Source organism: Erpetoichthys calabaricus, chromosome 12 (genome assembly GCF_900747795.2).
Source record: "Erpetoichthys calabaricus chromosome 12, fErpCal1.3, whole genome shotgun sequence".
Classification (NCBI taxonomy): Eukaryota; Metazoa; Chordata; class Cladistia; order Polypteriformes; family Polypteridae; genus Erpetoichthys; species Erpetoichthys calabaricus.
The window spans coordinates 24,940,353-24,963,954 of NC_041405.2; the positions used below are offsets into that span (position 1 = coordinate 24,940,353).

Here is a 23,602-nt window from a genome sequence, read left to right on the forward strand (position 1 = left end):
TCACATTTTGTTAATTTTCTGCTTTTTTGAAAAAATATGTTCACTTCATATAGATTCAGCTCTGTGAATTGTCTATTCAAGCTGAAGTTTTCATAGTTTCTATATCTTGTACTAGGGGGCTCCGCCCCCTGCTCGCTTCGCTCGCCAACCCCTGGTGTTGGGAATGACAAAGAGCGTGATGTATGAATGAGATATAGAATAGTGTGACGGTGTAGATGATGCAAATAGAAAGCAAACAATAAAGTGTGTGGCACAGTGTAAAGGTTTATTTGAAAATTTCTTTGTACACGCCGTTTAAGTGTAAAAGGTAATTCCAGCTCAGAACTTGTAAGGTCATTTAAGATGGTTATTGTTGTGATCAGAGTCAAGTTTGTCAGAGCTTAGAAAGAGTTGTGTCTCTCCAGGAAGTAATGGAATGACTTGGGTATTTATGTTTTCCACATTAATATTTTTGGACATAATATAGTGCGTTGTGTTAACCCCTTCACCGCCCTCTGCCGGATATATCCGGCACCGCTGTTTTAATGCTAACGCCATACTGCCGGAATTATCCGGCACATTTGCCTGTGGTTATATGAATGCCTGGCAAGTAGTATAACTGACGGTTTGGCGTGGGTATTATTACTACGTTGTATTTCGACAAGTCTGTGGTTGTTTTGGCCGGTCATGTGACGTGATTCGCATGTAACAGCTGTGAATATGGCGAAACGTAAACTGACTTCAAGTGAGGCTTTGCAGGCGATTTTGGACAGTTCTGATCATGATTGTAGCAGTTCTGAAGAAGATTTTAGTGACAGTGATGAGCAGCAACGTGCGCTGCATGATACTGTGAATGAAGACGCATCGGATGACGGCGCTGAGTGGGTGTATCCCCAGCATCTCAGCTGAGCTGCTGCCCGAGGTGAACTACCTTTTCTGCATTCGTTTGAGGGAACGTGTGGCTTTATTGTTGATGTAAACAATTACACTGCTGAGCAGTTTTATGAGCTGTTTGTGTCACCTGATTTGATTAGACATTTTGTTCATCAGACAAATCTGTATGCAGCACAGTTTATTGAGAAAAATCCCAATTTACCTCCACATTCCCGTGTTCGTGCTTGGGTAGACACAGATGAAAACGAAATGAAAAAATTCATTGGGATTTTGATGTTGATGGGAATAATCAGAAAACCAGATATTGAGATGTACTGGTCTACAGATCCTATGTATGCAACACCTATTTTTGCAGCTGTCATGACACGTAACCGATTCTCTTTGCTGCTGAAATTCTTTCATTTGAATGACAACAGAAACGAGCCAGATAAGAAAGATCCAAACCGCGACCACTTGTTCAAGCTACGTCCTTTGATTGATCATTTATTTGAAGCATTTCAGTTGCCCTACATGCCAGGACCGTCAGTTGCAGTTGATGAAAGTTTATTGTCGTGGAAGGGCCGCTTACAGTTTCGACAGTATCTACCATTGAAAAGGGCACGGTTTGGTATCAAGATGTTTCGCTTCGCTGAGAATTCAGGTTACATTTATAGATTTCGTGTATACACTGGCAACTTGCACAACATTTAGTGGTCAATACTGCTTGAATAAATGTAAAAAATGTAAAAAAAATGTAAAAAAGTAAAAAAACAAAAATTGTTCAGATTTCGCCTGGCTTGGGGAATATTTAGGGAGTTGGCGGTTAAAGGGTTAAAAAGGGGCATTTGGTCTAATGAGATTGCTGGTCCAAATCTCCCTGTAACTAAGTCGTCGCAGATAAAGGCTTGAGGAATTGTAATAATATGTGGCTGAAGTCCATCTGTATTGGTGAGTGTACCATCTCTCAGTTGTAATAAGCAATTGTTATGATCTGGTTCTGGACATCGCATCTTTTTTACTAACTGTATCTTTTGAAAGCAATGCCAATTGTCTGCGTATTTTAAGGTGCACTGAACAATAGCTGAGTGCATGGCATCTGGAAGAATAGCTAAGTACTGTCTAAAATCTCCTCCTCATAAAAGTACCTTTCCTCCAAATCGAATATTATTATTCATAAACGTTTGTAGAAGTTTATGAATGGTGTTGAGTAAGTGACTTCATGCCATTGAACATTCATCAATAAACAACATTTTTTCAAGACGGATGTCACGTGCAGTGCCACTGTTAATGTTCATAGTGGATACCGATTTGTAGGATCTAATGTAGTTGATAAAGATTTCACTTTCAGGTACATCGTCAGTTATAAGCTTCTGTAGATATTCAGTATATGAATGTAAAGAAGGCAGTCTAATTTGACCCTTTTGACAACAACGTGTAAATGTATAACTTGTATTTCCAGTTGTTTCTTCAGGGAAGTGAAGTGAATGACAATGATTGCAAATGACATTCATTAATCCGAATGAATTTTCCTGGTGTATGTTTTCCTTGTGCCGTTTGAGAGGCGCGTTGTTGCATGTGTAGTATTTGGGACGTGTTGTTTTGGAGCTGTAATCGATTTGCCTGTGCTGTGTGAGAAGCCCGTTGTAGCCTTCGCTGCCATTAACGTATGTCTGAGACGGGAGGTGTTTCGTTTTGAATCCGTGCCTGTTGTGATGCAGCACTTTGATTGATAGTTTGCGTAATGTGGATCTAGGATGTAGATTTGTGCATATTTACGTTGTTGATTTGTTTCAGGGTGCACTGTTCCAATGCGATGCAGTATTTGTGCACATATGCGAAAGCAGTATGGGCCATTGCCTTTTGGTGGCCTGATATTTACTCCGGTATATGCAAAAGCAAATGAACTATTGTAGGATCTAATGCAGTTCATAAAGTTTTTACTTTTAGGTACATCGTTAGTTAGAAGCTTTAGTTGAGCTTTGCGTTTTTGGAGTCGAGACATTTTTTCTTTTAGAAATATGGATAATAAGGAGTATTGCACTCACTGTTAATATGGAGCCTTTTCTGCGGTTGAACGGTTAATAGTGCCTTATTGTAATGAGATCCACCTATGCTGCATAGCCGTCTATTTTGTTGTTTCTTTCGTGTTCGTGTGTTTGTTCCTGTTATCCTTTCCTTTTCGTTTTGTACCCGTGACCGTGTATTCAAGACTTGTTTCTTTCTCAGCATGCGAAATATGGATAAGTAATAAGGAGGATCGCAGTCACTGTTAATATGTTTCCTTTTCTGCAGTTGAACGGTTAATAGTGCTTTATTGTAAGGAGATCCACCTATGCTGACACCTATGCTGTCTGGTGTGAAGGTGTTGATGTTCACTTTAGAATATGTGGCTTTGGGTGTCACTTCTTATGGATGTGTGTGTGTGTGGGGGGGGGGGGGGTTGAGGATTGTTGTCGCGCGAGCGTCTTCTTTCTTTTTGTGTTCCTGTGTCTTGTTGAATCCCCCTCTTTGTGTGTGTCCCGTCCCTTGCTTGTAGGGTCTGTGGGGTGGTTTTGTGTTCTTTTTTTTGTGTTCCATGGGCTTGTTGAATCCCCCTCTTGGTGTGTGTCCCGTCCGGTGCCTGTAGGGGGGGGGGGGGGGGGGGGGGGTGTACCTTGCTGTTGTGCGCGAGCCTCTTTTTTTTTTTTTTTGGGTCTAGTTTCGTGTGCAATGTGTTTCGTGCTTTGCTTGCGTTTGAATACTTTTTTATGTGCCTTTTCCTTTTTTCGGTGCTCTTTGCGCCTCATTTCTCCATTTTTCCTGTGCTCACTCCTTTTTTCTGTGGTCTTGTCCGCCTCTCTCGCCCTCTTTTGTCCGCCTTTCTCGGCTCCTCAGCCGACTCTCGCGGACTCTTTTTGCGCCTGCGCAGTACGTCTTTTTGCAGCCACGGCCCATTGCCGGATGTGCCTGCGTCCATCATCCGGTTTAGCATTCTCGGTTAGTAATATGGATAGCATTTTTGATATTTCAAGATTTGAAAGCAAGGCTGCTAAGCCTGGGAGACTGCAGCTAGGAGTTAGGGGATTAGCCATATTATAGTGTAGAATATTGGAGCGAGTGTGGACAGAGGAACATTTTGTGAATTGACCAGATATAAATGTCCTGAGGACAGATGCCTGTTCTAAACATTGCATCAACAGTGACCTTGTCTAAATTACATCAAAATGAGGAAATTGATAATTGGAAAAACAACTGTTTCCGGCTTCAGATAAACCACCACAGAGACTGAGCAATTACAGATGATTGAGTAATCATCCCCTGAAAGAATCTCAAGAAGCCAGTTTATATCAGAGTCGAGCCTGTTACACCAGCGGCATATTTATAGGAGTCAGAGACTCAAACCTCATTCCATCTGATAACTATTGATCTGCGAAGGTTAACGTAATTATCAGTCTTTGTTTTCAGTTGGTGTTCCAAAACTGGTCCAGTCTACATAACAGAATATGAAATGGCTGGAACCCTTGAGCAATCTGAGAGATCCTAGGGCAATCTCCCAGAATGCATATCTATATTCTTAGGAGAAAACTACTGTGAAAATCTATCTATCTATCCTGCCTACTATACTAAAATGAGTACAGTGATACCTTGCTGCAGTTCCTTTCTCCTTTTGTATCTCTGATTGGCCGGTCTGTGACTGTCTTTGAAGTTCTCTCTGGTGTTATCTACAAGGAACTTACATTATTTTAATTGTTTTAATTCTGAAACTTGCTATGCTAGGCCTGAGTATAACTTGTCGCTAACTGTTTTCACATTTGGACCCTGACCCCTTCACCTTCATTTTAAAACTTAAGAAGAGGCTACATATTTTTTTTTTACTTATAAAATAGGCTTAATTTTAGAATTTTAGAAAAAACAGTTTCATGTGCAAATAATTATATAATAGTGGTGTAAGCCTGTGCTGTTAAAAGCCTGGGCTCCTAGAAACCATGGAATCTGGCACTTCAATTAATCAATTGTATCGGTCGTGCATTAGCAGCTAAGTGAATTTCTCTTTCATCGGCGGTTTCGATTTGCCAACATGGTCACGTCCGTTGTTCATCAGCGGCTAAAGCGAGTTTGTTTCTCTTCTGAGGTTTTGTTTTGCCGACATGCTCGCCTGGCTTGTGTATTAGCGGCTAAGCTTTCCTTGGTGGTTTCATTTTGCGGACATGCTTGCCTCTGTTGTCTGTCAGTGGCTAAGCGAGTTTCTCTCTCCTCAAAAGTTTTGTTTCGCAAATGTGCTCACCTTGCTTGTGTATTAGCGGCTAAGCGAGTTTCTCTTTTCTTGGCGGTTTCACTTTGGTGACGGAGTCGCTTTCTTTGAGCTTTGTGCTGTTGCCTCGCACTTCCAGATGGACACAAAGACACACACACTTCCATGCGTAGACATTAATATATAACTATCTGTGTAAGCCTGTGCTGTAAAAAGCCCAAGCTCCTAGAAACTATTGAAATTGTGAGAAAAAAAATTGAAATGCAGAGTCAGCGGTTTTGTTTTGCAGACGTGCTCACTCCCCATGTCTATCAGCAGCTAAGCGAGTTTCTCTCTCATTTGTCTTTCCTCGGCAGTTTCACTTTGGAGTCGCTTTCTTTCAGTTTCATGCTGTAGCCTCGTCCTTCTTTCTTCTTCTAACTCGTTAACCCCTTAACCGCCCTCTGCCGGATATATTCGGCATCGTAGCTTTAATGCTGACGCCTTACTGCCGGAATTATCCGGCACATTTGCCTATGGTTATGTGAATGCCTGGCGCGTAGTATAACTGACAGTTTGGCGTGGGTATTATTACTACGTTGTATTTCGACAACTCTGCGCTTGTATTGGCCGATCACGTGATGTGATTCGAAAGTGAAAGCTGTGAATATGGCGAAACGTAAACTGACTTCAAGTGAGGTTTTGCAGGCGATTTTGGACAATAATTCTGATCATGATTGTAGCAGTTCTGAAGAAGATTTTAGCGACAATGATGATCAGTAACGTGCGCTGCATGATACTGTGAATGACGGCGCATCGGATGACGGCGATGAGTGGGTGTATAACCAACATCTCAACTGGACTGCTGCCCGAGGTGAACTACCTTTTCTGCATCCGCTTGAGGCAACGTGTGGCTTTACTGTTGATGTAAACAATTACACTGCTGAGCAGTTTTATGAGCTGTTTGTGTCACCTGATTTGATCAGACATTTTGCTCATCAGACAAATCTGTATGCAGCACAGTTTATTGAGAAAAATCCCAATTTACCTCCACATTCCCGTGTTCGTGCTTGGGTAGACACTGATGAAAACGAAATGAAAAAATTCATTGGGATTTTGATGTTGATGGGAATAATCAGAAAACCAGATATTGAGATGTACTGGTCTACAGAACCTATGTATGCAACACCTATTTTTGCAGCTATCATGACACGTAACCGATTCTCTTTGCTGCTGAAATTCTTTCATTTGAATGACAAAAGAAATGAGCCAGATAAGAAAGATCCAAACCGCGACCGCTTGTTCAAGCTACGTCCTTTGATTGACCATTTATTTGAAGCATTTCAGTTGCCCTACATGCCAGGACCGTCAGTTACAGTTGATGAAAGTTTATTGTTGTGGAAGCCTGAGAAAAGGTACATTTTGTGTTTTATTATGTGTTTGCCCATTTCTAGAACTTGCACAACATTTAGTGGTCAATACTGCTTGAATAAATGTAAAAAATGTAAAAAAACGAAAATTGTTCAGATTTCGCCTGGCGTGGGGAATATTTAGGGAGTTGGCGGTTAAAGGGTTAACTTGGAGCCGTCTCGCAGGCTCTTTGAGCTTCATGCTGTAGCCTCGCACTTCCGGGCCGGACAGACAGACACACACACTTCCACGTGTAGACGTTTATATATAAGATGATTGTGAAGAAATAACTTTGATTTAAAAAATACCAAACTTTATGGGAAAGACGCTATATAAATAAAATGTATTATTATTATTACTATTACTGTAGAAGTCTTGGAACTCCTAAAGGTTTATTTCCTCCAGCATCATCGCCAGGTGAAGTTTTTTGCTTTCCTCATCCTCTTTTGTACCATAACATATGTTACAAAATCTCACTTTAACATTTAATATTTTAACCATCAGATATTTATGAACAAGGGGTTGCTCATTTTTTAACCTCTTTTATACCTGGAATTTTCCATTTAGCTCTTTTAACGCATTTTAAACTACACTTATCTATGAACATGTCCTTATAGAAATAAATGTAGTTTCATTCGCCTGTTCCAACTGTGCCATCCTCTGGGGAAGCTGTGATTCCTTCCAAACCAAATTACTTCATAGACAAAGGCAGTTTTGGATGAATATGCATGAACACATTGCAAATAAATGGACATGACCTGATGTCAGCTTTACAATTACATCTGTGTAGTCCCTGCTGAAACATAAGAATTGGCTTTTCCAAGTCCTCTCTAATCTTCATATGATATTTAATTTCAAGAGAGCATCAGGATGACAAATAAGAAAAACAAGCAGGGGTCAGTGTGACAGGACTGCCAATGGAGTATTTGCTCAAGTCCACAGAGATGTGTAGCTGTGTGCATGCAAGTGTAATCACCGATAGATGTGTGTGTGTGTGTGTGTGTGTGTGTGTGTGAGTGAGTTCTTTATTCAAGGTCTGATTCTCCTGCCAGCATAAACATGTACTCCAGACCAGCCGTCACTTTGACCCAATCAACGGCATGCCGGTGACCTCACTCTGCTGGAGTGGAGTGCAGCTCTGAGAGCATTTGATTATAAAAAAAAGAGATTGAAAGGAACCAGATTCTGCCACCGCAAGGCATTTGTGGGATTGTGTGAGGGGGTTGGTCCTTAAACATGGCAGAAGTGACTAACACTGGCTTGAGCAGACTCCTTGGCACAGCATCCAGAGTGTCTACACATTAATCAGCTAGCACTAAAAAATAATGAATCTGCTCCATGGGAAAGAAAACGGAAGTGAGGATTCAGTGGTGCGTTGAGGTGACTGTGCGGTAAGGATATTGGGGGTCTCGTCTAGCCCGCCGTCAAGGTGATTAACATGTCAGCCACAGCAACCACATCTTATCCTCAACTGATCAAGCGTAAGAATTTCATGAAAGCTCCCAGTAAGCCAATTACAGGAAAAAAAAAAAAAGAAAAATATTATGTACTGCTTGCAAATAAAAATGCCTTGTGGCCTGCTTATTGAATTAAAAAAACAGCCTTGTGACTGGAAAAAGTCAAATATTAACTGAATATTAGGATCAGACACTTTAACCAGCCTGGTGGCACTGGAGAATCAAAACCAACCTGAAAGGGTGAGGTTGTTATTACAACAATGGCCAGAGGTATGGACAGAACATTCAGAAGCATCCATTATAACTCATGAAGTTCATTCCACAGATGAGGTTCCTGTCTGCCACATTCCACCGACGACATGCTGGGGTGGGGAAACTGTATAACGCTGCCATATGCAGAAGTGTTTTAGTCTGCTTACCTTTGTGTCTTAATGTCTGTCATCTCAGTATTTCTATATGTGGCTTTGGTTGTGTGTGGGGAAAGAATGAAGCCGATGGAGGCAGCAGCTGAAACATAATGGACCCTTTGCTTCAGGTTCCAGTCAGTGTTACTAGGGTTGCCTTCACAACAGCTCGACTAAAAAAAGGAAATAGATGGAACTTGTGGGAAAATCTAAAGGAAAAAGAACGAGGATAACCAAAAAAAATTAAAGATGAGAGCGGGCATGGCAGCTAAACACATCTAACTTGGACACATTTACAACATTGCTGAATTTTCGGACTTTGAGAGTTGCAACCTCGAAGATTGTCATTAGTAGGCAAGTAATCGAAAGATTAAGGAGCGCTTGAATCTGACTGGATTTTATTTTCCCAGATGGGGGATTCTTTTTTTTTTTTTCGTAGACAGTGGAATAGTGAAGGTACACTGAACCCCAGGATGTGGGAATAGCCAGCGTCTGTTCTCATTTTCTCACATTTACTGTTATATAAAGGGGACTGGGACATTATGTTCTGTGTACTTTGTTTTAAGTCAGTGTGTACATATAGTGTATTTTATGAATTATTGAGCTATGTGTGGTGTATTATATGTATTATTGTGATGTGTATTGTGTTACATGTAATATCGTGCATTGTACGTATGTTACTGCAAATGTGATGTATTTTTTTATTAACTTGATTTTCAAACATATTCTAGAAAAACTAGTTTCATATTATTTCTGAAGCTAACTGCTACTGGAGAAGGGGCTTTGATCAAATCCGTAGGGTGATGAATGTTATCCTAAATACTTATAGCTATTAATATTGCTGTAATTTTGCTCCTATATAAGGGTGAGTGTTTCAAGCCAATGAAACTACCTGATTAAAAGAAGGTATTCTATTATGTTTCTTCAGTCTGCCATGTTGCATTGAAGAAGCACATGGGGCTCCACCAACTGGTGTAAATAAATACAACCATGTTGGAGTACATTTATAACATTGGCTCAAGACTCTTCTTTATTTACTGAGCGTTTTCAGATACAATTACAAAACCTAGGCCAGAAACAATAGGTTTAAAAAATCAGTAATGGCCATATAGATAGATTTTAGTATAGTAGGCAGGATAAGATACATAGATAAATTTATTTGAGTATAGTAGGCAGGATAAGACACAGATAGATAGATAGATAGATAGATAGATAGATAGATAGATAGATAGATAGATAGATAGATAGATAGATAGATAGATAGATAGATAGATAGATAGATAGATAGATAGATAGATAGATAGATAGATAGATAGATAGATAGATAGATAGATAGATAGATAGATAGATAGTGTCACGCACGCGTGCTTAGGGAGCCGCGGAAAGACTCAAACTGTTACGTGAAACCGCAGGCCGGAAGGGAATGGCTGAGCACTAACCTCTCTCTCTTTGTTTTCGGCAGAAAGAAAGAAACACCACCGCCATGAAGTCGCCTCCAGTACCTAACCATGCAATATCACTTCCGCATTCCCTCTGTCGACCCCTGATGATGTCAGCATCCCAGCATCCATCTTGGTACCTTCCTAGCAGCCTTCACTTTCATTTCCGGTCCCTCTCCATAAAGATTCCCCCAGTTTGCCATCTTGCTGTCTGATATATATATATATTGTTATGAACAATATTTCTGACCTGAAACTACTTTTTACAGTACACGGGGCCAGAAAACCCCAACTCTTTATGCTTGTGTTGTCTTCTTTTTACAATAGATAGATAGATAGATAGATAGATAGATAGATAGATAGATAGATAGATAGATAGATAGATAGATAGATAGATAGATAGATAGATAGATAGAGTTAAGAAACATATCAGTCTACACCAATCAGCATCCAGATAAACAGTATAATCTTTAACATATTCTATTTCTTATGTATCTAAAGGTTACAAAATATATAAACAGACTAGAAATCTTTGGAAAATATGCAGTTATTATATACCAATTCTTATATACTGTATGATATTAAAGTTAAAACGTCATATGATCTCATCTCCATAGTACAGATGGTACAGAGTGTCTTAGTCAGAAACACTTTACAAATTCATATAGAAAGCTTTTCTCTAACAGCGCCTATAGAATGTTTTCATCCCTTTGGAGGTTTTCACATTTTATTATCATAAAAAAAATTAATTACAGTGGATTTAATTTTGTCTTTTTGGACATTGATTAACAGAAAATACCTCTATAATGTCAAAGTATAAAACTAATGTCTGTAAAGTGGTCTATATGAATTACGAATCTGAAACATAAAGTAATGGATCAAATAAGTATTGACCCGTTTAACTTAACAAACCAAAAGCATCACTGGGTCATCCAATTGGATTTTATCTTATTAAAAATTGAAAGAAATTGATAATAATAATAATAATAATAATATTCTTAAGGTGGTGCATGATTAAAAAGCATGTGAATAACATCAAGGGTTACAGGTCAAGGCCTGGTCAGGGATGGCTGCCAGAACGTTTGAGACTAAATGAATGTAACATGTGGCGCCAGGACTTGTGTGTTCAGTTTAGACATTCTGTTTGTGTTCTTAGATAATGCTGTATGTCTGTGTGTGTGTCTGAAAATGTTCAGTTTGTACAGAGGAATCTTGTTTTTTTGTCACTGCAAGTATTCTGTCTAAATACAGTAGAGTAAAAATGGAAAGTTATAATGTATTTTTTCATTTCTTCATTTTCTACAGACTCTGCAATTATGGTTAACCCTGGAGTATTTAATTTTAATTATCTTTAGTCATTTTACTAGATTAAATGTAAATAATTTATCAACTCTCCCACACCAAACTCCCAAACTATGTCAGCCAGCCTGCTCTTAACACAAAATCTATTTGTGTGTTTAATTTCCAGATGTCATGTAAATCCCTCCCCTTACTAATAAATGCTCAAACTGACATTTCTTAAATCCCTCTTGCATATACGTAAAAAAGCAACAGTTTTAGAAAACTGACATTGATGTCATGGCATAGCAAGACAGAAAAGGAATGTTTTATTCTAGTATATTCATGTTATAATCAATGAAAATCACATTTTTCAGGTTTTACACTAGAAAATCCTTTAATATGCTGAAGGAGTGAGGAGATCTATCTATCTATCTATTGTGGAATAAAGCACTCTATAGCACTCCATTGAACCCACCAGACAGACATCCAGGACACACGTTTAAAATCACCAAGAATAATCTCTTTAATATTCTTAAATAAAGTGCACAAAGCACTGCACTCTCCACAATTCTCCAATCAATAATCAATAAACACAATCCTCCACTCCCAGCAGCTCCATTACACACTATCCCAACTCCGGCTCGCCTGCTGGGGTTTCCCACAGTCCTTTTAAAGTCTATGACCCGGAAGTATTTCTTTTCCAGGTCAATACCACATCTTCCTTTATCAATTGTCCCGGAAGCACTGCGGGCTTCCATCCTCGTGATCCTGAAGTACTTCCAGTGTGGCGTAATTGTAAAAGTCCCCAGGTTATTGGTGAGCTCCCCCTGGCAGCACCCATGGCACCCAACAGGGCTGAAGAAACGGACTCCATGTCCCATGCTGCCCTGCAGGAATCCGAGGAACCATTTCCATCCAGGGGGATGTAGTGCCCTAAAAAGGCTGTCTTTTGTTGAGGGACATCCCGGCTGGACTGAAACGCCGGCAGTCCATCACACTATCTATCTATCTATCTATCTATCTATCTATCTATCTATCTATCTATCTATCTATCTATCTATCTATCTATCTATCTATCTATCTATCTATCTATCTATCTATCTATCTATCATGAAAGATAAGTCCGACCTAGACAGACACAAAGACTCACAAGTCTAAAAGCACATACGTTTGCTATTCTTCTTTAGCGCACACACAATGCACAAACCCACAATGATTGCTCAGTCCTTTACTTTCCTGTCTTTTCTTCTGCCGCCTCCACTCCTCTCCTGCAAGCTCCATCCTCTGGCTCCCCGAATGGAGTGAGGTGGCCTCTTTTACACTCAGAGCTGGCCCTAGACAATTTCGGGCCCGAAGCAAACTGATACCGACCCCTGCAGCTAGGGGTTCCGGGGCAGAGCTCCGGCCGCCAAGCGATTTCCTGCATTCTGAGCTGCAGAAATGCATTTTCCCCGCATCTACAACCATCACTTTTTGACGATTTCCATTTGACACTGACAACCATAACCATAACACACTGACAGGAGCCAAATTTGCAGGCTGTCAGTGCAGACTGTCGTACAAGTGATGGAGGTCTTCGCGAAAGGGCCCCTTTTGGACTAGGAAAACACGTTCCTAGTCGGTGATTGCTGCACCCCACAAACCTGGATCTCCCCAACTAAAGGAATCGAAATCATTATCAGCCTCGTCGTGATCTTCATCTTTCTGGTTAGAAACCGAAACGGCTGGCAATGTTGCTGAACCTGACGAAAAACCCATGTCCATGTCATTCTTAACGTCATCGGCTTCTGACTCCTCGGAGTCGGATACAGGTTTGTGGGGCTTGGACGGCGTTGCGGTATCTTCGACTAATGGAAGTTCAGTCCTGGTGCTAGTGCTGCTGCTGCTGCTAGAGCTAACTGTTTTCATTAGGAAGCGTTGCAAAGCGCCTTTTTGGGTAGCGAAGAATTCATCTTTTGCTGCTTTTTCTTTACGTTTTTGGGCACCTGATTTATATTTCTTTGGCAGTGGAACTGAAGACATTTGGAATACAATAATTTCAAACTGTGGAAATTCGGCAAGGCCTAACTACTATCTACAAGACGTTCTTTCTAACAAAATGGAAATATATTGATATGAAGGAAAGTGATGGCTTTACGAAGAGAAGGGCCCCTTTTATGCTCTGTCGAGAATGCAGTGCGGCGGAGCAGCCCTGACTGAAGCGTAAGTGGCCGCCTACTGAGGACAGAGGCACAGATGAGCTGTGGAGGCGGCAACAGGCGCGCGGGCCTGAGTGAAACGTAATGAAGATTGGAGTGCCAAGTGGAGATGTCCACGTGGAGTAATTAAGTGATGGAATATGTTGCCGTGAATTATATATATAAAAAAATTAGTAATAGAGGTTGGAGTGAAGGAGTCTGTTGCTCCATTGGGCCCTCCGCAGCAGCGTCACATCACAGGAAAAAAAAAACCTTGGGCGCAGTGGGCCCCCTCCAGCTGTGGGCCCGAAGCAGTCACTTCGTTCGCTTCGCCCTAAGGCCGGCTCTGTTACACTGCACTCCGGTGCGGCAGAAGTGCTGCATGGGAATCCGACTCCTCTTCTGACAGCACTTACTTACGGGGGTGGCAGAAGTGCTGCAGACCAAGGCTCCTCAGCTGTCCAGGCACCCCCTGTCGGTGGCTTGAGCTTCTAAGCTCAAGTGGCCCGATGCAACCCATGTGGGCTCCGCTCTCATGTCCCGGGGGAGGTATTGCTGATGACATGTCCTCTCCTCAGAAGGGTGTCCCAACCAGGCACACTATCTATCTCTTTTGTATCTTTACACACTTAAAAAACACCACATAAGTACTTTGAGGGACCAAACCTTTAGTAACAACAAAACAAGTAAACATGAACCACAGCGTCGTTGCCCCCTTTTTATGAACTCTGGTGAGTCCCTGCACAGCACCTCACACTGTCTGACCCATTAGTTTATCAGATAAGAGGTTCTGTGAACTAGCACGCCTAATGGTCATTTTAAAGTTATCCCCGTCCCCCCCAGTATGAGAACAACATTAGATTCTTCTGAAACAGCAGTCACGACTCAGATCACTCTTACTGAGCCAGGGGCGTTTGATTACTTTTAATAAAGTTCTTAAACAATAACTGCATTCACATGCTGTATTTTTTTATTACATTGCACTGGTAATGATGGCCATTGGCATGAAAAACTCTTAAATAGTTTTATCTCAAAGATTTCCATTGTTGGAAGATTGCCTTTCAGTTTAGTTTCATCTGATAAATTCCCATTTTAAATAAACTGTGTACATTTTCCATATGTTTATGCAAAGAACAGAATGCTTTCTTTATTGCTTTAATATTTTATTGACTATAATTACTTTATGATAATGGCGGATTTTTACTAACTGTAAGCAATGCAATGAAAATACATTTTAATCATGTACATTTTTCAAAAATTAATTTATACATTCACTTTCTCCTCTGCAGGACATAAAAAAAGAACTTTAGTGCAAACAAAAAGCAGACTAGCAAATTAGTGGCTTTACATTAAATAACCCGACCTGCCCAGATTAAACATGATAGCCCTCATTTTCTACAGGAATTCTGAGGGAAAAAAGTCTAAAATATTTCCTCTCAGCTCTTGGACACTCATTCTAAAGGAGTGCCAGAAATAATAAATTGTATAAACGTTACAATGCTAAGGAACAATGCTAAAAAACTGTACAGAGTTCAAGGGTCACCTAAAAAGTAATGCTTGTTATTCCTTTTAAAGGCTTTTTAATGGTGCATGCCAAAGTGTACATGTAAAGCCAAATGTCTGATTCAACACACAGCATTCAATGTGAAAAATTCATTTCTGAAAAAGCATTACTTTCGAGGTGATCGTTTTATGAAAAGTACGTAGAATCTGTCGAGCTACAAAGAAGTGTCTAACACCTCTGTTCACAAGATGACTTCCCTGATCCAGGGTATTAGTCTGGTGACACGGGTGTACACTCCATAGTAGAAAGGCCTGCCACAGCCTACGCCCCAGCTGACAAGGCCGACAAGAAACCAGCGGCCACTCGGTTCCTTACATACCAGAGGACCTCCAGAATCCCCCTAGAAAAGACAAAGGATGATAGTAGCAGGACAGTTTCTTAGGATTGCAGAACATGCTATAAAATATACACAGAATAATTAAAACTCGCTTTTCTATTCTGTAGTACACTTAGATTATGTACAGTATATAACCAGTCTCTCATTTACAAGGCGTTTCTGTCTGTAGGACTGCCACTTACTGAATGCTGTTTTGTTTTTCGCACCATTCTGAGTAAATTCTAAGGACTGTTGTGTGTGAAAATCTCAGAAGATCAGCAGTTCTAGAAATTATCAAACCAGCCTGACTGGCAGCAACAAACATGGCGTAGTCAAATTCACATGTTTGTTCCCTATTCTGGTGTTTGATGTAAACCTTAACCAAAGCCCTGACTTGTGTCTGCATGACTTTATTCATTGCGCTGCTGCCCCATGATTGGTTGATTAGACAATTGCATGGATAAACAGCTGGAAATTATACAGTGCATCCAGAAAGTATTCCCAGCGCATCACTTTTTCCACATTTTGTTATGTTACAGCCTTATTCCAAAATGGACTAATTTCATTTTTTTCCTCAGAATTCTATACACAACACCCCATAATGACAACGTGAAAAAAGTTTACTTGAGGTTTTTGCAAATTTATTAAATATAAAAAAATTGAGAAAGCACATGTACATAAGTATTCACAGCCTTTGCCATGAAGCTTGAAATTGAGCTCAGGTGCATCCTGTTTCCCCTGATCATCCTTGAGATGTTTCTGCAGCTTAATTGGAGTCCATCTGTGGTAAATTCAGTTGACTGGACATGATTTGGAAAGGCACACACCTGTCTATAGAAGGTCCCACAGTTGACAGTTCATGTCAGAGCATAAACCAAGCAGGAAGTCAAAGGAATTGTCTGTAGACCTCCAAGACAGGATTGTCTTGAGGCACAAATCTGGGGAAGGTTACAGAAAAATGTCTGCTGGTTTGAAGGTCCCAATGAGCACAGTGGCCTCCATCATCCGTAAGTGGAAGAAGTTCGAAACCACCAGGACTCTTCCTAGACCTGGCCGGCCATCTAAACTGAGCGATCGGGGGAGAAGGGTCTTAGTCAGGGAGGTGACCAAGAACCCGATGGTCACTCTGTCACAGCTCCAGAGGTCCTCTATGGAGATAGGAGAACCTTCCAGAAGGACAACCATCTCTGCAGCAATCCACCAATCAGGCCTGTATGGCCAGACGGAAGCCACTCCTTAGTAAAAGGCACATGGCAGCCCGCCTGGAGTTTGCCAAAAGGCACCTGAAGGACTCTCAGACCATGAGAAAGAAAATTCTCTGGTCTGATGAGACAAAGATTGAACTCTTTGGTGTGAATGCCAGGCGTCACGTTTGGAGGAAACCTGGCACCATCCCTACAGTGAAGCATGGTGGTGGCAGCATCATGCTGTGGGGATGTTTTTCAGTGGCAGGGACTGGGAGACTAGTCAGGATAAAGGGAAAGATGACTGCAGCAATGTACAGGGACATCCTGGATGAAAACCTGCTCCAGAGTGCTCTTGACCTCAGACTGGGGCGACGGTTCATCTTTCAGCAGGACAACGACCCTAAGCACACAGCCAAGATATCAAAGGAGTGGCTTCAGGACAACTCTGTGAATGTCCTTGAGTGGCCCAGCCAGAGCCCAGACTTGAATCCGATTGAACATCTCTGGAGAGATCTTAAAATGGCTGTGCACCGACGCTTTCCATCCAATCTGATGGAGCTTGAGAGGTGCTGCAAAGAGGAATGGGCGAAACTGGCCAAGGATAGGTGTGCCAAGCCGTGTGGCATCATATTCAAAAAGACTTGAGGCTGTAATTGCTCCCAAAGGTGCATCGACAAAGTATTGAGCAAAGGCTGTGAATACTTATGTACATGGGATTTCTCAGTTTTTTTATTTTTAATAAATTTTCAAAAACCTCAGGTAAACTTTTTTCACGTTGTCATTATGGGGTGTTGTGTGTAGAATTCTGAGGAAAAAAATGAATTTAATCCATTTTGGAATAAGGCTGTAATGTGGAAAAGTGATGCGCTGTGAATACTTTCTGGATGCACTGTATAAATTATGCTGGAAGGTAATGGGTGGATGGGCATTCCGGCTGGGTTAGTTGCTGGTTCCTTTCCCATCTGGGAAGCCATCATAATAGAAGGAATCAGAATCAGAATCTCTTTATTGTCATTGTAACAAATACAACAAAATTAGGTGCAGTCCCTGCGGTGGCAAAAACAAATTTATTTAAAAAAAAAATATATGTGTTACGGCCAAAACCCCAAATCGACCAAAGTGTGAAGTGTCTGGCCAAATCGGGAAATGGCCAATGTCACTGTAAATTGACCGGCCAATGTCCAATCTTTTCCTCGATTTCGGGATTTGGCCAGTCAGTCTGCAAAATGGAATGGGGCGATCAGCCAAAGTCAAAAGAAAAAAAGCATGAGCAGCGAATTGTTGCGCACTTAGTAGTGCAATTGCGTCGAGTGCAGCCTTGGCGGCTCTTGTTCAGAAAGCGGACGCCACTTGGTTGTTTCACAATAATTAAGATCAGGTATATAAGTAGATTTCACATTTCTGTTATCATTTTAGCCTTAAAATAGTGACTTAACATCAGGGACCTATTTTATTGACCTTAAGGTTAGTGTTTGGGCGAGGGGAAGGCCGTCTCAAGTGGCTTCCTCTTTCTGAAAAAGACCCGCCTTGAGCAGTTTCTCGTGTTGAATGGAAAACTCATTTCTGAATCTGCATCTGAAAGTTTTTAAACATCTTCGCACCATCAGCGGACAGTCTTACATCAGCGCTTTGGATTTTGGCCAGGGAGTTCTTGCCGCTTTGCAAAATTCTGGCCAAAGTAGCATATACGCTGGTTATTTCTAGTAATTCAGACTTTGGCCACACTTTGCAGCCAAAATGCGAAACAGCCGGCCAATTCGGGAACTGGCTGAACTTCGGGTTTTGGCCGTAACATATATATAAATAAATATAATTACAAAAGGATAGAAGGATAAGAAGAAATGAGGTAGAACACAAACATTTAACATAAAACCTTATTGCACATGAACACTATTACACAAGATGTCATCTATTGCACTGCTGCATTGGAGGTGATTAGGTGGCATTCAGTGTCCTAATAGCAACAGGGTAGAAACTGCTATTCAGTCTATTAGTCTTTGTTTGGAAGGCCCCTATATCTTTTGCCTGATGGCAACAGTTGGAACATGTCATGAGACTGCCTCCTCAGGCCTTGTATTTTCCTGACACACTGGATGGCAGTATCGTCTATGGTGGAGCTCCCATTTGTACACCCACAGGACAACATGGGAGTTGTAGTTCTGATGGGCAGTCTTACAGGGGGAGCTGCTGAAAGAGATCTTCTCCAGGTCAAGGAGGTTCCGCTTAACCCAGAAATGCTTCCAAGGTTTAATGCTATGGCACCGGAAATAATCCCATGTCTGACATAAAAGGGGCCACTCTGCATCTCCCAGGTGAGTTGGAATTGGGAGAGGAGAAGAACAAGGACAAAGAAGGAAGAATAAAGTCTTGTAATCATGTTTGTGGACTATGAATTACAGAGGACACCTGATAAGTTCTTCAACCTGGGATATTTGGCAGTGTAGTTGTGTCTGGGGTTTAGGTGCTCAATGACACCCTCTAGTGGCCACTATATACAAAAAGAAGAAAAAACTTTTAACAAGATATATAAAACTGAACCTTATTGAAACTGACCAATGCATAATGGGGAATCGTTCAAAGATTACAATTTAAAAACTAGATAAATAATGAAGGAAAACAGAAGAGCACTCTACCAAAGATGTAATAAACAGACAGTCAGAACCCATCAGTCAGTTCCATCCTTACCTGGCATGCATCCTTCTTTCCACCAAGGTAACCTGCACAAAGCATTCTTGGAGTGATCTTGTAACGGTATGATTGGTTACAGATTTCTTGAGTGATAAGTGATACATTAACCTTCTGCAAGATGTTACTCATTTCTCCTGGGTGAAAAAAAAAAAATAATAATAATAATCGAGAGTGTGCCCCCTCTATTTTGTTGTATACTGAGATAGAGGAAAAGGTCATCAGAACCACTTCCAGTTCCAGTTCCAGTCGAATATCATGTCTTTGTTTGTCATCATAACTAATTGATAATATCGATACACAATCATTTATCTCTATTTATAATCAAACTTTATATTAAAATGATATTCTCGCACTTAGGGAGGTTGAAAATGCTGGTGGAATTTTTTCATGATTACATATGCATTACCTAAATTAGTGCAAAGTAAAAAGAGTTATAGTCACCTAAAAAACATAGAAAAAGTGTTAGTATCTTTATATATAATCTTCATTTGGATCTTGATCTTTGTTTGTGCGCGAATTCATGTTCTCCTGACCACCAGGGGGTGTCCAAGAGCCTTGAACACCATACACAACTCAGCCAAATGCAATTTTAGGTAAAATGCAAGGTTGTTTAATCTTTATATATAATCTTCATTTGGATCTTCATCTTTGTTTGTCCGCGAATTCATGTTCCCCTGACACTGCCTTGGTTGTTACTTTTGTCAGTGTGCCTCCTGCGCCTGTATGTGTCGGGTCAGGCGTCAATATAGTACTTTTTTGTTAGTGTTTACACACATTCACACAAACAGACAGAATTTCAAAAACAGTATTTTCAGACTCAGGAAGGTCTAAATCGTAAAGATTCATTAAAATCTCGAAGTCAAATTTTTTTACGATTCCTATACTTTTTCTATACTATGTATATGAGAAAGTTATAATAATAATAATAATAATAATAATGGAAAACTACACCAACAAAATCCATGGTAATATCAAGATGCAAGAGATCCAGAAGATCGTCCTCCTTGGCACTGCTCATATACTGTATTGAGGAGGACTATATCCATCAAGTGAACTATCCCATCACACCCTCACGGTAGCCCTAAGATCAACAGATGGATTTGACATCATGAGTGAATAGAGCAGGACTTTAAGAAAAGATAATAATAATAATAATAATAATAATAATAATAATAATAATAATAATAATAATAATAATAATAATAATAATAATAAAGCAAAATATAAGTTAACAAATATGAATTTCAACTTGAAAGCTGTTTCACAATGAGATCAAAATCTGCTCTAAAGAGAACTACAAAACTTTCAGGATGAAGAGGAACCACCTGTCAAATTGGGCCACACAGGGTCAAAGTCATCACTGGGTCTGGTCAGTGTCTGAGTGGAGTTTGTACGTTCTTACTATGTCTGGCAAAGGTTTCTCCAAAGAGTTCGATTTCCTTCCAAAGCATACCTATCAAGGTTAGGAAGTAAACCCACACAGACAAACAGAGAACATACAGACATCACACAGATAATGTAGTGTTGCAGTTGGGATTCAAAGCTGGAGTGTGGAGTTGTGAGACAGTGAGCAGACTGAATGAATAATGTGCCATCATGCTGTCCTGTTAATGACAGCTCATGATTATTCTGTTATCAGCTAAAATGGAATCTTTGAGAGAATCTTAAAATCAGAGTTTGTTCTTTAAGATTCTTTTTATGATTAAAAGCATTGCCAAAAGAGATTTTATAGGAGAGTTACTTTGAGACTTGCTTACCGCCCTCTCTTGTAGAGCCCCATCCAGTCACCCAGCACTTAAATCCTGGGTCAAACACATGAGTCTGGGCTGGCAGGCAGATGGGCACGGCGAGGGTGGTAGTGGGGACTGGCCTGTCCAGTTGTAGCAGAGCAATGTCATAATCTTGGGTCTCCATGTCGTAGTAGTGATGAGTCACAATGCGGAGCACTTTAAAAGAGGATTCCAGTGGACTGTTGCTTCGCAGCCTGAACTTCCCCAGATAAACAGTCCAAGTTGATGGAGAAGCAAGTCTGTAAAAGGAAGGAGTAAGCACTTGAAATGTCTACTTTACCTTTTAAGTAAATCTTTGGAGAATCACCTACAGCTTATTTTCAGAAAGCTGTATAAATGCAGACTTTTCAGTTTTTGTGTCAAGAATCAGACATTCAGTGTAGCTAATGCTGTATTGTTATTTTCAGTGGTACTTATTGCTTCCACCTTCTTCTTCTTATTATTATTATTATTATTTTATCTTTTTAATTTTTTTTTTTTATTATTATTATTCACTATCTTATTCTTATTCTTATTATCCACCTGTAAGAGACAATCTTAGAAAGTTAATGCTTAAAGTTAAATTCATATAGTGTTTGCTTGACTCCTATAGAAGAACAGCTATTAGAATACGGTATAGTCTTTTCCCCCTATAAGTTAGTAAAATATAGAACTTTCTTGCTATAACTAAGATACAGTATGTTGATTAAGTCAGTTGTTGTCTAGAACAGTTCTCAGTGCTAGCAGGGACTGAAAGACCCATTTACAGAATGAAAATGGGATAGGCATACAGTTTTCTGACCATTTAGAGATATAGTTCAACCACTTTGCAGTGATCTGTTTTAACTTTGACATTGAAGAGTCTTTCTCTGTTGATCGATGTTAAAAATGCCTACTCAGTTTTAATAGGCACTGTATCCATTTTGTATCTTTCGACATTCATGTCTCTGGTGACTCTTTTTATGAAGTCAGTAGACGGATTGGGAGAGCATGGGGAATCGGGGGGTCATGAGGTCGCTGGAAAGGGGTGTGTGGCACTCCCGATATCTATTCAAAAGGACGAAGGTCCAGGGGCCTCAAGTATAAATGGCGCATACCCACAAAAATGTTGCGTATGCCCGTTTCCATGCTCACATCGCGATGTATAAAAACTAAACTTGCTGTAAAGCCACGCACATTTTCACGGAAGCTCAACCCCTTGCATATGCAAGTTCTCCACTCGGTTTTGCAAACTGGTGGCACCCAGCATCAAAGCAGTGCTACTGTTCCTGTGTGGTTTCCCTTTAGTTTTTAGATTCACATCCCTGACACGGCTTTATCAAATACACTGAAATTAACCGCATATCGTTTATTAGTTTAAGGTATCTCATTGTAATCAACCCGTAACCATATAATGGTGCACTGAATGGCCAAACTATTCCAAATACCATCACTGCTTTAGTGTTGTTATTCCCAGTGGAGCACTGCGTATTTAAACCACTGAATCTGAGTGTGGAATCAGAGCTGTACAGCACCTGATCATATTATCAGTATACAGCATCTTGCACACGCTGTCTCAGCCATGCGCGCAATCTATTTGAAGTGTTCCCATACGGAAAACACTTCAGAGCCTTTCCTTTAGGGACCTCGTGGTTCAGAAACAGTTTCATCCCAAGTGCTCTAAATGCACTCAATCAGTTCATCAAGTGCTCCTGGTAGAACTGTTTGTACTTATAAGTACAATTACCTCACTGTAAACTTGCACTACAGTTATAATATTGCACAACCTGAGCCACTTTATAAAGTGTGTATTTATATATGATGATGACTGGCTTCTAAGTTGATTTAGATTTCCAAGTGTTATCATCTTGGAGCTCTTGATATCATTTTTAAGATTAAATGCAGTAAAGTATGTTTATTACATTATACAGATAACTTTTAAACTTCATTAAAATAATGTATATATCCCCATTCAGGGATTGTTCCTGCCTCGCGCTGTATGTTTTCTGGGATTGCAACCTGGATGGATAGAGGGACAGAGTAACTAAACATGTACTACGAAGATATTTCAATGTTTCATAAAACTATTGAAGAATCTGCGTTCTAAGCTTACAGATGACTTAGCATCTATTACAGAGCTTATCATGTGGCGATTGGTTACTTGGAGAAAGAAAAGGAAGGACAGGAATAGGAGGTTAATGCGTTTGAGAGAGATAGTACTGCTGTAATAAATAATTTCATCGAAGGTCGCGCAGTAAGCATCTTGCGGGAGGCAAGAATAATCTCTGGACGGGGCGCCAGCTTATCACTGTCACTGCGCCACCATGTTCCCATGTTTAATACATGCTTTAATTCCTATCATCATGAAAATGATATCAAGTATACATCTTAATATTAATTGAATGTAATGTATTCTGTGTCCTGTCGGCGGCAGGCGTGTGCACGTGCGGTACTTTTCACGCTGACTGGGATTTAGGGAACGGAAGAATGTGGAAGTTGGCATTCACACAGATTTATGCATCTGGATTTTTTTGTGCGTACGCACATTTCTGCTTTTGTCCGTACGCCATGTTTTAGTATGAATTCTACACATGGCGTTATGCATGAGGCCCCAGGTCTTTAGAGTCCTGATGCTTCCTGTCTTGCTTTATGGTTGTGAGACATGGATGCTATCTACTGACCTGAGATGGAGACTGGGCTCCTTTGGTACTGTGTTTCTTCAGAGAATCCTTAGGTACCACTGGTTTGGTTTTGAATCCTGAATGAGGTACATTACCTGCATTGTGAGAGAGCATCAGTTATGGCACTACAGCCATGTGGCGCGATTCCCCGAGGGTGTTGCAGGATATTCATCATTGATGACCAGGCC

The 23,602-nt window shown here is 40.5% G+C and overlaps 1 protein-coding gene and 1 long non-coding RNA gene across 3 annotated transcripts in view; one reads left to right on the plus strand and one right to left on the minus strand.

Moving 5' to 3' along the window:
* Nucleotides 1-7,645: 7,645 nt before the first annotated feature.
* On the plus strand, nucleotides 7,646-10,069 carry LOC114663246 (uncharacterized). Its single transcript, XR_003718084.1, has 2 exons — nucleotides 7,646-7,863; nucleotides 9,796-10,069. It is a non-coding gene; the product is annotated as an uncharacterized LOC114663246 (long non-coding RNA).
* A 4,280-nt stretch (nucleotides 10,070-14,349) lies between these two features.
* The window catches only part of LOC114661971 (transmembrane protease serine 6), a 97,045-nt gene continuing 87,792 nt past the window's right edge, over nucleotides 14,350-23,602 (minus strand). For both annotated transcript variants that reach the window (XM_051935124.1, XM_028815243.2), the window contains 3 exons: nucleotides 20,743-21,014; nucleotides 18,983-19,119; nucleotides 14,350-15,134 (listed from right to left, as the gene is read on the minus strand). In XM_051935124.1, the coding sequence (XP_051791084.1) occupies nucleotides 14,976-15,134; nucleotides 18,983-19,119; nucleotides 20,743-21,014 (568 nt within the window). In that variant the 3' untranslated portion in view covers nucleotides 14,350-14,975. The remainder of the gene's footprint in view (nucleotides 15,135-18,982; nucleotides 19,120-20,742; nucleotides 21,015-23,602) is intronic.